At 39.5% G+C, this 18,039-nt stretch overlaps 1 protein-coding gene across 19 annotated transcripts in view; it reads left to right on the top strand.

The window, feature by feature from the left end:
- LOC307180944 (uncharacterized protein) overlaps positions 1-18,039 on the top strand; it is a 622,728-nt gene that overhangs the window by 51,065 nt on the left and 553,624 nt on the right. For all 19 annotated transcript variants that reach the window (XR_013825813.1, XR_013825814.1, XR_013825815.1 and 16 more), the window contains 2 exons: positions 4,882-5,034; positions 10,551-10,623. Coding sequence is in view for 2 of the 19 variants with exons in the window: in XM_079911606.1 (XP_079767732.1) it covers positions 4,909-5,034; positions 10,551-10,623 (199 nt within the window). In the remaining 17 variants the exon portion in view is untranslated. The remainder of the gene's footprint in view (positions 1-4,881; positions 5,035-10,550; positions 10,624-18,039) is intronic.

Here is an 18,039-nt window from a genome sequence, read left to right as displayed (position 1 = left end):
TAACCCTCGTCTCATATTTTCAACCGCAATTTGGAGATACCATGTTTGGGATACCAGCCTTCAATTTGCCCTTATTTTTCCAAACGTAGTAGTTTTATGTTGGCAGACTATATAACTAAAGGTAACTGTAGTCACATACTCATCAGAGTTCTCGTTTTGGCAGTGCCTCAGAGGCCATTTATTCCCAATTCCATATATGGTGCTTGAATACCTTTTGGTCCGTGCTTGAATATCTCGACTCATAGGAGCTCAACACTTTGGGAAGCAGCTTAGTGTAACACAGGACAGCTCCGTCTGTCAGAAATATCTGCCTTACTTCTGAACGATGTCTGTTTCCTAAGATGGACAGCTCATGGATTCCAGCGCTACCCAGAACAAATCTCTCCTGTCCACGTAATAGCCCTTTGGAGGGTTGGAGGGAACAGTGTCATTGTGTCCCACCTGAATCTTACCTTCTGCAAATTACATGGTCCTGTTCCTTCCCAAGTTCCTCATATGACACAGTCGCAAGTCCCTTCACCATCACTGATTCTCTTCTCTGGTCATGTTGCTGGTTATTGCACAGACGCCTGCTAGAGCGCATGGAGAATACTTACACTGTTACCTCTTCGTTGCACAAATTTTGCTTCCACCACGTAAACTTGCAGTAACCTGGTTTGAAATTGATATTACACTAGTGATTCTCAAATGGTCACCCCTGGACCAGCCGCATCAATATCAGCTTCGCCCGGGAACTTGTTAGAATACGAATTCTCAGACTGGACCCCAGACGTATTGAATCAGAGACTGTAAGGGGGAAGCCCAGCAGACTGTTTTCACAAGCCCTCCTGGTGCTTCTGATGCATGCTCAAGTTTGGAAACTGCTGTACTCTTGACTGAGAGTCAACCCCCTAAATCTCTCTTCCACGTGCTGCTTCTATGTCAGACCTCTGACATATTTGGCTTATGTTTGCCCAATTCTACTGCATTTCATTAGATTCATTCCACTGCCCCATTTTGTCAAATGCTTGTTGGATTCTGATTCTAGGAATGACATCACCAAATGGTGACGTAGGTTCTTTCTGACTCCGCTCCCCTCACAAGAAGAACAACTAATCATGGACAAGACACCACTGAGAGAATTCTAGAATACAGGGGTGAGGCTGAAGCACCCCCCTGTACCACACAGACCAGACAGATGGCATTAGGAGGGTAAGAGGGGCGGCTGCGTGTGCACCGCGTAGCCCTCCCCAGGCTGGCAGAGCACCACGCCCAGAGGATTTGGAGTCTGTTCTGCAACATACTTGCTAACACTCACAAATGTGGCTTTCTGTCAACTGCAATTTCGATAAACTTGAATCAAATATTTATTTTTTAAAAGGTTTCATTTTTCTGTAGACAAAGCTATGTTCATAATTTTCCTCAGAGGAGAAAATATGTTTCTAAGTCACGGCAACTGACAGCTTCTGAGGGGGACTGTGTTCTAAGTAGGCTCTTGTGTTTTGATTTACTGGTGTGGAGAAACTCGAGCTTGAGGCAAGTACTGGAGAAACATGTTAATGCTTCAGAAAGGGGCAGCCCATGGTCCAGAATGGACCTCTAGTCCACACAGTGAACAGGGAGCAGCTCTGTGGTTCTCAATCAACCCTGACTGCACTGTGGAATCACTTAGGGAGGTTTAGAAAATAGCGTCCCTAAGGATTGGATTCACTTGGTCTGGAGTCAAGCCTGGATATGGACTTTTAAAAAGTAGTTTCTGACAGGAGTCGAATGTGTAGCTGGGGTTGAGTGAGAAACACCGAGACAGAGATTTCTAGGGACTTCAGCATTTAGCTGAGTGAGATGGGAACCACGACAGAGTTTTGAGCAGTGGAGTGGCGTGACCTGACTCACGGGATGATAGAGTAACTGGTTTCCCTGCTGAGAAGAGGATAAGATGTGTGACGCAAAAGAGATGCAGACAAAGTGCTCTGAGCACTCACAGAAATGAGAGCTCGCTGCTCGGGGCTGATTAGGGTGTCTTCATAGAGGAGTAGGCTGTGAAGTAGATTTTGAAGCCTGGCAAAGTAGACACGTGAGAGGAATTCCAAGCATATGAAACAGCATGAACAATGTGGGAATATTTGCAGAATGGCAAGGACTCATGGCTATTAACACTGTAAGTCCGAGACAAGAAGACAGGTGCGTTGGGGCTATATCTTTGTAGGTCTTAAGTGCCAGGCTCAGTGTTTTAAAGTTTTTACTACAAGCTAAAAAAAAAAAGCGGTTGAGAGCTTTTGAGCAGGAAAAGGACACTATGGAAGCTGTTTGACTATTTCCTCCCAGCTATCTCCCCCACATCCAATTGCTTATTAAAAATCACGATTGTGGGCTTCCCTGGTGGCGCAGTGGTTAAGAATCCGCCTGCCAATGCAGGGGACATGGGTTCGAGCCCTGGTCCGGGAAGATCCCACATGCCGTGGGGCAACTAAGCCTGTGCACCACAACTACTGAAGCCCGTGCGCCACAACTACTGAAGCCCATGCGCCTAGAGCCCGTGCTCTGCAACAAGAGAAGCCACCGCAGTGAGAAGCCCGCGCACCGCAACGAAGAGTAGCCCCCGCTCACCACGACTAGAGAAAGCCCGCACACAGCAACAAAGACCCAACACAGCCAAAAATAAAAAAATATAAATAAATAAATTTATTTTTAAAAATCTAAAAAAAAATCACGATTGTATCTCTGACATTTCTCCCAAATTCATCCTCTCTTGTTCATGACTACTATCACACCTTCTTGGCTGAAGTCCCCGTTCTCTAAATGGGCAGTGGCAACAGTCTCCTCACTGGCATGCCTACATATGCTATGGCTTCTAGCTAATCTATGCTGCCTACAGTATACTTTTAAAGCGTAAGTTTGGAACATGTTATTTGATTTCTTAAAGTTTGTCACTGGCTTCCTACTCTCCTGACTGTTGCCCTTCTTAAATGCTGTAACTGAGACATTTCTCCCAATGAAAGAGTATGGACACATACTCCCATGAGTTCAGTGGTTGGAAAGGCCTGCTTATCTAAGTGTGAATTTTCTTTGAAGTTTCAAGATTTATCTTTGCGATGTGTGTAGATGTCTGCACTCTACTTTATATGTCAATTGAATATAAGCATTTTCCTTATACTCTTCGTATAAAATTGATATTTCTGCAAGACACATCAAATTTGCACATGAGCTTCAAATATACCACTGCACTGTCTTCCTTTTGTATCTCATTGCATTCAAGACTCTTTCATTGGTTCTAAGATTCTTCACCAGCTTTTCTCCTGTCCCCCAACACACACACACACACACACACACACACACACACACACGCGCGCGCGCACACACCCTAACCTTCCTTTTCTCTTTACCTTACCAGCCACACAGAAATTCTTAGTTGCGTTGTATCACAAGAACTCCCTCATGTTGCTATACTTTTCAAAACCATTGTTTTCAACGGCTCTATGATATTTCATTGGCCATCCTCTACTGTTGAACATTTAGGTCTTTACAATTTAGAGAGGTTCTAAATTATCTTCACGTGTGTGCGTGTGTGTTTGTGTGTGTGTGTGTATATATATATATATATATATATATATATATGATAAATTTCCAGAAATGCAATTACTAGGTCAAAAGCAATAAAGAACTTTGTGATTATTCATACTTATTTCCAAATTGCTTTCCAAAAGTAATGTAAAAGAGTACTGGCTTCTCTGCCCCTTACCCTTCTCAAAGTTCTTACTAGTACTGTGGATTAGCATATAAATTGACAGATCATAAGGGCTTCCCTGGCGGTCCAGTGGTTAGGACTCCATGCTTTCACTGCCAAGGGCCTGTGTTCAATCCCTGGGCGGGGAACTAAGATCCTGCAAGCCATACAGCCAGCCAAAAAATCATAACAATAACAGATCATAGCTTGTATCTCATCTTTGTTTTAGTGTATTTTCTGATTCTTTGGGTCATATTATATGTTTGGCATTTGCTTTTTGCTTTTTAGAAGTTGTTTAATTTCCTTTGCCCACGAGGCAGAGTAAAATGTGCGACCCAAAGTGTGCCATTTTGCCATGTGGATTGTTTTGAGTTGAAGACAATTAAGACCCAGCAGACTCAGGAACAGCTCTTTTTTTTTTTTTCTAATTTTTTAAAATTTGTTTTCTGTTTTTTTTTTTTTAATTTTTATTGGAGTATAGTTGCTTTACAATGTTGTGTTAGTTTCTACTGTACAGCAAAATGAATCAGCAATAGATATACATATATCCCCTCTTTTTTTGGATTTCCTTCCCATTTAGGTCACTGCAGAGCACTGAGTAGAGTTCCCTGTGCTATACAGTAGGTTCTCATTAGTTATCTATTTTATACATAGTATCAATAGTGTATATATGTCAATCCCAATCTCCCAGTTCATCCCACCACCTGCTTCCCCCATGGTGTCCATACGTTTGTTCTCTACGTCTGTGTCTTTATTTCTGCCTTGTAAATAAGATTGTCTATACCAATTTTTTCAGATTCCACATACATGCATTAATACATGATATTTGTTCTTCTCTTTCTGACTTACTTCACTCTGTATGACAGTCTCTAGGCCCATCCACATCTCTACAAATGACCTAATTTCATTCCTTTTTATGGCTGAGTAATATTCCACTATAAAAGCTCTTTACCTCTCCCTTAATTGCCTAAAAGAATTTAGATAGAGGGCCCGTACCGGGAAGATAGCAAGTATCAATGATAACAGTTAATATCAGAAAGACGTATCTGCATGGAATGGAAACATCTGTTTACCAGCCTCAGTTGCCTGACTCTTTGGGTCTCCTGTCTTTGGGGATCCCATAAGTACAAACTTTGTTTTTCTCTAGTTAAGCTGTTTTATGTCAATTTGATTATTAGAACAGCCAGAGATCCTATAATGGAAGAATGGAAAACTTTTCCTGTCCTACAGTTTTGGTGCCCAATGTGGGGCTCTACACTGGCTGGACGCTGCTCACTTTGGGGCTGCTGCAGCTGAGAGATCCTGGGACTGCTGACAGGAACCAACAGAAGGTAAGAATTCTTACCGTGACAGTCTCTTGGATCTCTGCCTGCATGGTCTGGAGGAAGTGAGACTGGTAAGAGTCCTTTTCTCTCTCTAAATTTAGATTAGCAGGAGAAGATATTTGTGTGAACTCGTTTCTTAGGTATAGCAACTCTGGTAAAGATTTGTTATGAGTCCTCTTGTTTTCTGTTGTTCCCTTTCCTCCCAGAGAAAGTCTTTGTTTTCCTTTGTCTCTGTCTTTTGTGACATTTGTCATACCGTAGGGTAGAACACAGGCATAGGTCCTATAAGCCTGTTGTTCAAGCTGGCCTCAGAAATTGGTAAGTTCATGCTTCCCACCAGATCGACATCTGTTTAGACAAACTTTGGAGTAGATGCCCTGTGTAAAACCAGATGAGATTTTCCTTTCACCTTGTTCTGTGTCCTGAGAGCTTGGCCTCATGACGAGTAAGAATATTGTCTCTGGTTTCCACCAGCCAGAAGATGCAAGTACCAACTTCCATTTTGATGGCCAGTCGAATCCACTGGGATTCTGAGATGCGAAGTCACACAGCATTCTCTTTGTTCGGCTGTGTCAGCTGTCAGGAGAACTTGTCGTAAGGGGTCCTGGTCCACAGGGGACCTTTGTTGTCTCAACCATCATTGCCTTGTAGTACTGGAAAAGTCCCATTCCGGTAGCACCCACCGAATGTCACAGATTAGTGGGTCTGTGATTGGGGGTGTCTCACATTCTCATGGGCAGCTGCAGACACTGCACTACACCATTCTTAGCACGTAACAAAAGTCTTTGCTTTCTTAGGCTAACCTGGGAATGAACTTTCTGGATCTTGTGAGGGCTGTATCTTTTGTACTTTCCTTTGAGATGCCTCTTGGGTCCATGTTAAGCCATATAGAGGCTTATTGATTTGAGTCACTATTGAGATTAATATAAGATCCTAGTTGTCAATGGCCAGACTATGGATGCCTTGAATTGGCTATATTTGAAAGAAAACAGTTTCTAGAGAGCTCTCATCCTAAGTATCTTATTTGTACCTATGGAAAGGCTGAATTAAAAAGTGGACGCATGGGGCTTCCCTGGTGGCGCAGTGGTTGAGAGTCCACTTGCCGATGCAGGGGACACAGGTTCGTGCCCCGGTCCGGGAAGATCCCACATGCTGTGGAGCGGCTGGGCCCGTGAGCCATGGCCACTGAGCCTGCGCATCTGGAGCCTGTGCTCGGCAACGGGAGAGGCCACAACAGTGAGAGGACCGCGTATCGCAAAAAAAAAAAAAAAAAAAGTGGTCACAGGAATATAATGGCTAGTCTTAGGGACTCCGTTAATAAGATGAAAGAACAGAAATTAGAACAAAAACTAAAGTCCACGTCCAATGCATATCGTCCTTCTTAAAATCCAGCCCCATCTCCTCAGCAAATTCCCTTAGCTCCCAGACTCCTCCACCTTCCCCAGAAAATCCCTTAAAAACCCAGCTGCCTGTTTTAGCTTCCCTTTCCCTACAGGATTTACAGAGAGCACTCCAGCCTAATCTCTAGGCCCAGGGTATACAGTTTACTCATGTAAAGGGTGAAAGCCATTAAGTAAATTTAGCAAAAACATGGGGATGGACAGTAAGACTCACTTTCTCTGCCAGCTTCAGGCCTTCCTGTGCAATGTTCTTTGTGGATGTATCCTGGATTCCCTACGACAAAGAATTCACATCCTCTGGACAGCAATAGATCTTTTAAATTGTACAGCCCTTTTACCTCCACTTTTAGACGATCCTACCAAATTTAGAGAGGAATTAGAAATATTAGTGGCCATTCACAACCCCGCTCATAAGGACCTTAATTGGCTGCTGAAGGATATTTTTCCCAACCATAATTACACTATAGCTAACAGAGAAGCCAGATGGCTTCCTGGGGGAAAACATCTCTCACAGAGGAAACCGATGACCAGAAATTCTCCCAGGCCCTCCTACAAATGATCAGGAAAGGAATCAGCTGGAAACCAATATTCAGGGGCTTATAGGAGCAATAGTAAATACTTCCCCTCATCTAAGGTGGATTGGTCTAAGGTTAAATCGTACACGCAGAAAGAAAGACAGCATCCAAAGGCCTTTGTTGAATGCTTATATAGACTTTTCAACGCATACTGCATTAAACCCCAAAGTTCCAGAACATAGAAATCTTTCCATTTCTGCCTTAGTAGGAGATTTTCTCCCTGAAATAAAAAGGCAAATTCAAAATAGTACAGTTGGGTGGGCTAGTCAACCTCTAAGTATTATAATGGAAGCAGCTGCCCAATTCTTTGAAGGTAGCTTGCAGAAATGGAGGGAAAAAGGAGTTAAAATCAACAAGTCTTGGTTTGCAATTTGAATCTTTAGAGGAACAAAAGCATAACTCTGAGAGGAACTCAAAGACCCCCTCAGATCCTTTCCTATTTGCCTCCAGACATTTGCAGATGTAAAAAATCAGGACATTGGAAGTGCAATTGTTGTGCATGTAAGAAAAAGAAAGAAAAATTTAAACAGTAATTACCCTAGACTTCTGATAGTGGACCAATATACCCCAAAAACGCCTAGGAGAAAATGTGTATTCTTTCTTTGTCCCTTGAAGGTGTAAATCTTACCATGTCTTTGAAATATAAACACCCCAGGCGATATCTAAAACACTGCCCACACTTAACCTGAGACTGAAAAAAAACGCAAGAGAAGCTTTTTAAAATACAAACTGCTATAAAGACTCCCTTGCCCAAATCTAGTCCACAGGCTCCATGAGATTACTACTTGTCAAAGGCAAATACGAATCCTAAAAGTCTTCTCTGCAAATTGTAAAACGCTTTAGAAATTTGAGCTGGTAAACTCAGAAACATAGAAACTAACCCAAATATTTTTCAACTTCATGTAGTATAATCTTTGGTAAATAAAAGCTAGTTTAAGTTTGGTTTAATTAACATAGGTATGCCTCCAGAGTTATCAGCATTAAATATGCAGATAAACAACTTTTATTCTACCTGAGTTTACTAGTGAAATAAGTTTATGTTATCTGTATTATAAAATTTGTCTGCAAGAACAGTAGCTTGGGATGAGTGCTGACTTTGACTAGTGTCTAATAAAGTTTTCATGGGTAGTCTAAACATAAATGTAGGGAGGAAGTGATTTTAATAGATGTAAGTGGGATGAGAGTTTTTAGGTGAACTTTTCAACAATAATTATGTTTTCTGATACGTTTACTTAGTTTCTCAAATCTCTTTGGTAACTTACACCCTTAGAGTTTTTCTAAGTTAAGCTAAATGATGGAAATTCATTGAATTTAGATCACTTCCTAATAAGATAAAATGCAGAAACATTAATTACTGAACATAGGTTTATCTACTTTTGGTTTCTTATTACATTATCACAGAGAAACTAAATATATTTGGGTCTCATAGTAAACATGTGTTATGACACATTGAAAATTTGTACTATGAGGAAGTGTATGCTTCTAGAAATTATGAAACTTAGTCACAGAACTTGCCAATATAAAGAATGCTGGTATAACAGGCAGTTCACAGTTGCTTACTTCTTACTTTTCACCAGAAATTAAGGTTTCTAAGGTTTAAAAATTCTAATTCAAAATTTAATTAATGTGTATAATTAAAACGACTAGAAATAATGATGGAAACAAGTTTGTATATGAGGAAGGTAGGATGGTTTTTTTTGTTTTTTTTGCGGTACGCGGGCCTCTCACTGTTGTGGCCTGTCCCGTTGCGGAGCACAGGCTCCGGACGCGCAGGCTCAGCGGCCATGGCTCACGGGCCCAGCCGCTCCGCGGCATGTGGGATCTTCCCGGACCGGGGCACGAACCCGTGTCCCCTGCATTGGCAGGCGGACTCTCAACCACTGCACCACCAGGCAAGCCCGGTAGGATGTATTTTTGACTAAGAAGGTGTGAGGTATGGCGATGTATTTTTGTTAAGGGAAAATGAAGTTAATTTGTCCTAATGTAAAACTGGTAATTTCAGAGTGGGAAAGAGGATAATAAAGGACAAAATTGTATAGAAAGTTGGGAAGAGAGAGAAAAAGAGAGAATTCTACCTGTGTAGTCAAGTTGGCTAAAACTGAATTGCTATTATAAGGGTTTTTTAAATAAGCTTTAATATCAATAGTGTGCTTATGTAATTTTCCTTCATATACTAATAGGACAAGGGTATTTTTTTTACTACTGGTCTGCTTTTGATAAGAGATTATAAAAGATTGTTTTTACCTTTTAAGTAATCTACCTAGAAAACAGAGATTCTGTGTCTTATCAAAATAATTTTCTGTTTCATGTTGCCCTTTTCAGATCTTTGATTACCTAAGAAAACTGAGCCTTCTCTATTAAGAGCTAAAGTTGTTATATATATATATATATATATATATATATATATATATATATAATATATATATATATATATATGACTATGTAACTTTCTGTATTTGCCTGCAAAATCTTTAATTTTCACTTTGGTTAACTGGGTAACTACATATTGTTTCACAGTAACTATGATCCTGTCTAATCAAGTGTTTTAAAACCTTTTTGATATTTTTGACAAACTTCCCCAAACTCAAATTCTAAATGAAGTCTTTTTTACCTCGAAGTGACTTTGGGGTTTTGCAGAGGGCCCCTGGAACGTCTCAAAAGATTTGTTCTCTCTCTTTATTAAAGAATAGAGACGTTATGCTAATTAGGCTTATTTGGTGTATTAAATTACATGGGAATCATTGTCAAACAAGTGATGATAAATCTTCTTAAGTTATATTGTATGAGTGAATGTTGTTAATACAACTGTTCTCAAAATTGTATGAAATTCCTAAAAATCTGATATGTCCTGGTATGTTATCACTTGTAATTCTAGTTATTATCTTAAAACGTTTTGTATCATAGAAATAACCAAATTTCCTTGTCAATCACATTATAATGAACTCTCATCTGATCTTTAACCATTGCCATTTAAAAACCTTATGTCGGGGCTTCCCTGGTGGCGCAGTGGTTGAGAGTCCGCCTGCTGATGCGGGGGACGCGGGTTCGTGCCCCGGTCTGGGAAGATCCCACATGCCGCGGAGCAGCTGGGCCCGTGAGCCATGGCCGCTGAGCCTGCGCGTCCGGAGCCTGTGCTCCGCAACGGGAGAGGCCACAGCAGTGAGAGGCCCGTGTACCGCAAAAAAAATAAATAAATAAAAAAATAAAAACCTTATGTCATTTACAGACAGTTATTATTTTACACTGGTGCTTTTGCAAAAGTATTCCTGCAAAAGAGTTTCATTTTCAGACAAATTCATGGAAAGGACTCTGACAAGTACTCTGAAATACAGTATTCTGATGACTTTCTGATCATACCACTGAATTTGGTAAGAAATTACAGAACTCTAATGAAAAAAAAATGATGGCTTCATAAAACTGCTAACAAAAGATCAAGATCAATACGAGTTAATTATATGGAACTGAATGAACTGATTATAATTTTTATGACTTTTTATTTAAAACATCGTTGGTTCTTTAATGTTTTGTTTTGGTTTTTGTTTTCCAGATGAAGGAAATATTTCCTCTTAAGCTATCTATAAGTTACAGCAATTTAGTGAAATGTATCTTTGTGAACAAAGGTAAAATGTTTATCTTTTTCTCCCTACCTGATCCCTCCAGAATTTGGAAACTCATAATGAGTCTTTTATTTTCATGGCAATACAGTTATTTGCATAAGTTCAATAAGAATCTGTTCTCCTTATGACAGGATACAATTGGAAACATTGGTTATATTACCAAGGATTTGACTGGAATAGCGTATTTGAGAGGGATATGCGTAGGCTCACATATGACCTGACAGCTTTAAGGAACTAAGATTGACTTTATGGAGCCAATAAAGCCTTTTGGAAAAATCAGGCCTGGGAACTTGCTACAGGGTTCCCAGCAGCCTTACCAGGTTAGTAAGTAAGGTCACTTCCTGCAAGCCCAGGAACCTCAGGATATTCCGGGGACCTTGTGAAGAGAGGAGTTAACCCAAACTTATAGGTATTTCAGGCCTTAAGTGTGATGGTGAGTGCTTGGTTTGGCTTCCTAGCCTGAGATGATTTTAAGAGTTCAATATGAGATTCCTTATGAAAAGCTCTAGCAAAGCAGATTTAAAAGAGTCTATAAGGTTAAACACTATTATTGCTGTACTTATGTAAATAATCTGGACAACTTTATTAAAACTAGACTTAATTTGCAAGCAAAATTAGTCTTATTGTGGCTATCTTTGATAGAAATGGGAGTAATTGTAGAGAGAAACATCTTCCTCCCCTTCGAAGCTCCAGATACCTACCCCCTTCTCCTTAGCTCAGAATAGCATCTAAGCCTCAACTGCGTGTCTTCAGGTCTCATGTCTTTGGGAATCCCATACATATGAAGTTAAATTTGTTTTTCTCCTGTTAATTTGTCTTATGTCAATTTAATTATTAGACCAGCCAAAGAACCTAGAGGGGTTTTCCGCCCCTCTATCACTTATCTACTTGGGTCTTTAATGGTTTTGATAATCTCTCTATATATATTTAGGATATTAATCCTTTGCTCTTCGATTTTATAGACTTGTGCATTTGGCCAAAAGAAGTAGCAAAGCTCTAGTCCGTACTTAGAAATGCCAAACATTACAGTTTCCTAGGGAAAGTACTTCTGGGAAAATGGTACTGGTGGGAATGTCTGGTGGTTGGTATATTTTCAGAAACCATACTGTAATTTCACACACAAAAATATTTCTCACTGCAGAGTAGGTTGGTATCAAAATCTGAGCTCACCTTATGTTTAATTTATCATTGTTCCTCCACTGTTCTCTATGCAATGCAAATTTACTCATAATACTATTCTCAAGACTGCTTCTAGCTTGACTACTTTTTCCAAATGAATAACACTAACTCACCCAAACTGTTGAGGTATTTGGGTATTTGTGAACAAAGACCATGTGGTGTACAATTACTCATATGTGTTTTCTGTTCATTCATTAGGATAATGATTATGAATAATGTTTTCGCCCAAAATAGGTTTTTATAAAATTCTCAGAAAGTCATCTTCCATCATTAATTTATGGTTCAGTTTAAGTTAAAAAGTATAATCATAATATCTTTGATTACTAAAGTCACAATAGTATTCCCTTTGGAACAAACACCACAGCATCACTAGACCTGTTGATATACCTTTCTGGAGCCCATAGAAAACTCTTGTCTCCAGGGAGCATGGAGGTAGAGGTGGGAGATATTTCAATTTTTCTCTCGAGTTGGGCATGTTCTTTTGCTTTGTAGTTGTCTGACATGCAGTTATATCTCAAATTCCCGCCTCTACCTCCCATGCCAACCTAGACAGAATTGGAAATAGTGGTGACTGTGGTTGCAGTGGTGGTGGCTGGGCATAAAAGAGGCTGTTCATCCTCTCAGAGACAATTGTAGTGATGGATCTAGATTCCCCTACCCTGCTTTTACATCCCTTAGAACATTTTTACTGGAAATCCAATAGGAAGTGGAAGGGATTAGATTATCATCACAAATCCTCATGGAAGTTTCATTTTAGAGGGAAGTTTAATTTCTGTAAGATTTACGTGGACAGAAACTGCCACAACCCAATCGATCGTATTTCTGAGGACAATTTCCACTACATTTTTTCTAGTTTAGAACATTAGAATATGGTTATTTTTTTAAATTATGAAAGCAGTAAATGCTTATAAAAATTTTAGCATTTCTAAAATGCTAAAAGGTATAAAGAGATCATCCATAACTCTGTGCTCCAAAAGAATATTATTAACATCTTGGTAAATTTGATTCATGCCACAAATATTTAATGGAACACCTGCCGTGTGCCGGGAACTGATTGGGCAATGGAGGTAGATCAAGGAATAAAACAAACAGAACCCCTGCTCTCCCGGAGCTTACATTTTAGAAGGGGAGAAAAGCAATTATTAAATAAAATAAATGAATAAATAAAATAATGGCAAGTAATAGTAAGCATTGTGAAGAAAAATGTACAATGTAAGGGCAATAAAGAGTGGTGTTGATACAATTATAAATAAACAGACGGGGAGTCTAAGGACGTGGTATTTGGTATTGGAGCTGGATGAAAAGAAGGATGCAGCTCTGTGAAGATCAGAGGGAAAAGCATTCCAGGGAAATGGATTGCAAACCCTAGTGAGGTCAAGGTGGCTGCAGCACTGAGAGACAGAGGATGGTGGAGAAATAGGCCCAAAAAAGTTTTTATCTCATTGTAAAAGTGATAGGAAGACATTATAGTGTGTTAATCAGGGGAGAAAAGTGACCTGATTTATACTTAAGGAGATAGAATTGAGTGACATATAAGATGCCATCATGCTGGAACTTTCCGGAGTTGGATTTCCTGTTTGCTGGATCCCATCTTTTTCTTTTTTGGTCTCCTCCCTTATTTTGGTGTAGCAAATTTTCCATAGCTTTACTTTTTAAAGTGAAAGGAAGTTAAATTTGAAGGCACTGCTTATCTGAAAATATATTTACTTTCCTCACACTGTTGATTGATATTTTTTCTTGATGGAGAATTCTAAGTTAATATCATTTTCTGTCATTTCAAAGGCATTGCTCCATTATCAACTAGCTTCCAATAATGCTGTCGAGAAGTTTGATGGCACCATAATTCCAGATTCTTTGTATGTAACTTACTGTTCCAACCCCTCTGTAAACTTTCAGACTTTTCTCTTTATCCCTGGAATTCTGAAGTTTCATGCCCTGCCTTGGTATGGTGCCTTTATCATTCAATGTGCTGGAGAAATGGCAGAACTCTACAGATTATAATCTCTTGTCTTTCAGTTCTAGGAATTGTTATTGTATTTTTAAAATATGTCTGGCCTGCCTCTTTTTTTCTTCCTCCCTCCCTTTCTTTTCTCCCTCTGTCCTTCCCTCCTTCTCTCTCTCTGTAACTCATTATAATTTGGATATCTTAAATTGTTTCTCTAATTTACTTATCTTTTTTTTTTTGTCTACTATGTTCCCGATCTTTGTTTTAAGCTCCATTTTCTGCATGATATACTGATCCTTTTTTTTAATTTATTTTTATTTCTTTATTTTCTTTATAATTTTGGCTGCATCAGGTCTTAGTTGCAGCACGCAGGATCTTTCATTGCTGCACACAGGCTTCTCTAGTTGTGGTGTGTGGGTTTTCTCTCTCTGGCTGTGGCACGCAGGCTCCAGGGCACGTGGGCTCTGTAGTTTGTGGGACGCGGGCTCTGTCGTTGAGGCATGCGGGCTCAGTAGTTGTGGCATGCGGGCTTGGTTGCCCCGCAGCATGTGGGATCTTAGTTCCCCGACCAGGGATCGAACCCTCATGCCCTGCATTGGAAGGTGGATTCTTTACCACTGGACCACCAGGGAAGTCCCAATATACTGATCCTTATTGCCCAGTTTCTACCAAGTTTTTAAAAAATTTGGAATCATATTTTTGTTTTCTAAGACCATTTTCTTTTGGGGGGCAATATTTCTTTTTTAATATTATCTTGCCTAATTTTATAGATTTAATATTTTATCTTATTTATCTGAGATTGTTAATGATGAGTTTTGCTCCTTAAGTTATTTCTGTTTCTTCTTTGTTTTTTCTTATGTTAACTTATTAAGGTATCTATCTTGCCTTTGGAGAATTTTCTCAAATGTCTGTTGTCCTTTGGCCGTCTGCATATTTGAGAGTCAGGCGATAAAAATATATTTGGAAATTCTGAGCAAATACATTGTGCTATTCACTGGTAGACTTCAGTGTGGTAGATGCCCACATGTCAGGACCTGTAAGTCATTTATCCAGAAATGGATATTCTAATCTTCCCCCTTGGGATCTAGCCTAGAATCTGAGAACTGTGCTGGTGGAGGGAGATCAGAAATATATATTTATCTATGTTTCCTTATGTTCCTTAATGACTTGATGCTTTATGTATAACTCTTTAATCCATTTAGACTGTATGATAATATAACGTATCATACATATCATAACATAATCTAATCTAATCTAACCTAACATAATATAAATCAGTTTCCATATATGTATAGTCTAGCGGCCTCAGACATAGAGCCTGCGTTTGAATCTTGGCTCTGCCACTCACTAATCACATGACCTTTGGCAAGTTACCTATTCTCTCTTTGTGTCAATTTCCTCTCTGTAGAATGAGGATAATAATAGAATCTATTAGGTAAGGTTGTTGTGAGTATTATAATGTGTTAATACATGTAAAAAACTTAGAACAGTTCCTGGCATACAATAAGCACTATCTAATGATTAGTTATCATTATTAATTACTTTGTATCAGTATCGGAGTGTTGTAATATTACAATCGTAGTGTTTTAAAACTTGTGGAAGAAGAATTAGGCTTTTCTCTGCGGCCTCATTGATAAGACTACAACTAAACAAAGGAAACTTTGAGGAGATGAATTTTTATCAAAATAAGGAAAAGAAGGGCTTTTCCAAACATTCTAAGTGCCCAAAGATGGAATAGACCATATCAAGATTTAATGAGTTTCCTGTCAATGGAAATGTTCAAGAGAATGTTTGTGAACGCTTTTGTGGCACTGTTAGAAGGCATTCCTGGTAGTAAAAGACTAAATGCATTGAATGAACATTGAAGCACTTTTTAAAATGTGGTATTTTACAATCCCAACACTGTAATCAGAGAACATGAATGCATCAGAAAGGCAGAAAAATCGGTGTCAACTTGACCCTAGTTTTTAATGACTCTACAATTTCGACCAGGCAAAAATAGAAGGTCTTTGTTAAACTGTGATGGGGTATCGTATAGAACAGAATTGAAATCACATGCCTACAAAGTAAGAATTACGGGAAAGCAAGTTTAAGTATGAAGAAAATATAAAAACTTAGCTAAGTTTTGGGATGTCTAGGCAAAACTGGTTCAGGACCAAAGGAAATTAATTCAGATTCCTCCTACTCAGTTTTGTTTTGTTTTGTTTATTTTTTTAGGTTCTCATTAGTTATGTATTTTATACATAGTAGTGTATATATGTCAATCCCAATTTATATAATTTTAATAAAATGAATAATCAATGTCATTGTAGTAGGTATTAAATATAATGTTATGCGTGGGTGGCCAATGGTTGTGAAAAAGATAGTGTCGGGGAGAGGAACTTTCCCCCTCCCCCCCCCCCCTTGAGTTCTTGTGGTTGGACTAACAAGAAAATCGACACAAGACAGATCAATAGGAGAAAAAGAAACAATTTTTAATTTGGGTACACAGAGGTCTAGTAGAAATTGGTCCTACGAAGTGGCCAAAGCAGGCAGTTTTTATACTTTTTAGACAAAGAAACAATAAATTTGAGAGGAATTGACAGGACAAAGAAATGTAGGTTTGGGGTGCTAAATTAGTGAAGACTCTTAACAGATTTTGGGCTTAGGGTAGTCAATTAAAGAAGTGACAAAGTTTGTTTCTACAGAGGCTTGTAGAAAGATGTCTCTGGTGCTAAGGGTGTCCTGCTGCTTCCAGATACAGGGAGTGCACCTTTCACATGGAAGGTTTATCTCCTGCTTTCAGGGAGACAGCGAAGAGGGTCAGAATGTCCCTCTTGCGTACGTCTTTTCTTAAGTAACGTTAATTTAAAATAATCAATATGCCATTGAGGCATATTTTGGGGCAGCCTGTCCTGGGCCTCAACAATAGAAATCATTTAAACTTGAAAGCAAAATATCTTTCCTGGCTTAATATGAGCAAGTGTGTTTGCTAATGCTCTGAAATTGAGTTCTTTCCCAATACTTCAGTGTTGAGTTATATTATTTAAAGACACCTTCATCTCTAATTTTATATCTCTTAAATTTCATTTTCCTTTCAAATAATTACAGAGTTCTGTTAACAATAACACTCACAGTGACTGTTCTGTGTATTTTAAAGATCCTAAGTAAATACTGAGGAGATTGAAAGAAAATGACCCGCTGGGTGCCTGTGAGAAAAGTAATTCACTGGGAGGGAGGCATAGGCTTTGTGTTGTTTTTCCAGCCCTAGCTCTTTCTGTGTACCCAAAGACACACATTTATGAAGTGCTTTGTTTAGGTACCAGCTGGAATCACAGAACCAGAAAGTCTTGAAATGAACCCGGAGACCTAGGCTAGGAATGAAGGTAGAGGACCTAAGACAAGAGCACGGTTTTTGGGATCTGCACATCTTTTTTGGGGGGGCCGTGCGGCGCAGCTTGTGGGATCTTAGTTCCCTCACACACCAGGGATCCAACCCAGGCCCTCGGCAGTGAAAACGCTGAGTCCTAACCACTGGACCACCAGGGAAGTCCCGGATATGCACATCTTGACTGAGCAATCTTGAGTATGTGCTTAACCTTGCTGAGCATCAGTTATCTTTATCTGTAACATGAGGATAATAATGCTGCCATGGGGCTGATGGAGGATGCTAAGACACGATGTATAAAGAAGCATTTGCATGGAGCCTCGCACATAGTAAGCTCTTAAATATTTGAATTATGAGAAGTCAGGTCAGTCCCTTTAAGACTTGGGAAACGGGACGGGATAGGAGGTCTTGTGCATAAAAGAAAGCACAAACCATATCTCCCTGCCTGGCAGAATTACAGTGGTCTCCCCTTGTCGGTGGGGGACACCTTCCAAGACCCCGCCCTCAGTGGATGCCTGAAACCATGGAGAGTACCAAACCCCGTACTCATAGACTATAATTTTTCCTATAAATACATACCTATGACAAAGTTTAATTTATAAATTAGGCACGGTAAGAGAATATCTGAATTGCACGCATCACTACCTTTGTGCTTTGGGACAAGTAAGTAAAATAAGGGTTACTTGGACACAAGCACTGCTGATGCTGCTCCAGTCAGTCTGATACCTGAGCCAGCTACTAAGTGATTAACGGGCAGGAACCACTGGACAAAGGGAAAATTCATGTCCCAGGTGGATGGAGCCAGTTGGCATGAGACTTCATGAAGCTACTCAGAATGGCGTGCAATTGAAAACTTACGAATGGTTACTTCTGGAGTTTTCCATTTAATATTTTCAGGCCACAGTTGAAACTGAAACCATAGAAAGCG

Source organism: Stenella coeruleoalba, assembly GCF_951394435.1.
Source record: "Stenella coeruleoalba genome assembly, chromosome: X".
Classification (NCBI taxonomy): Eukaryota; Metazoa; Chordata; class Mammalia; order Artiodactyla; family Delphinidae; genus Stenella; species Stenella coeruleoalba.
This window is presented reverse-complemented; position numbering and strand designations above follow the sequence as displayed.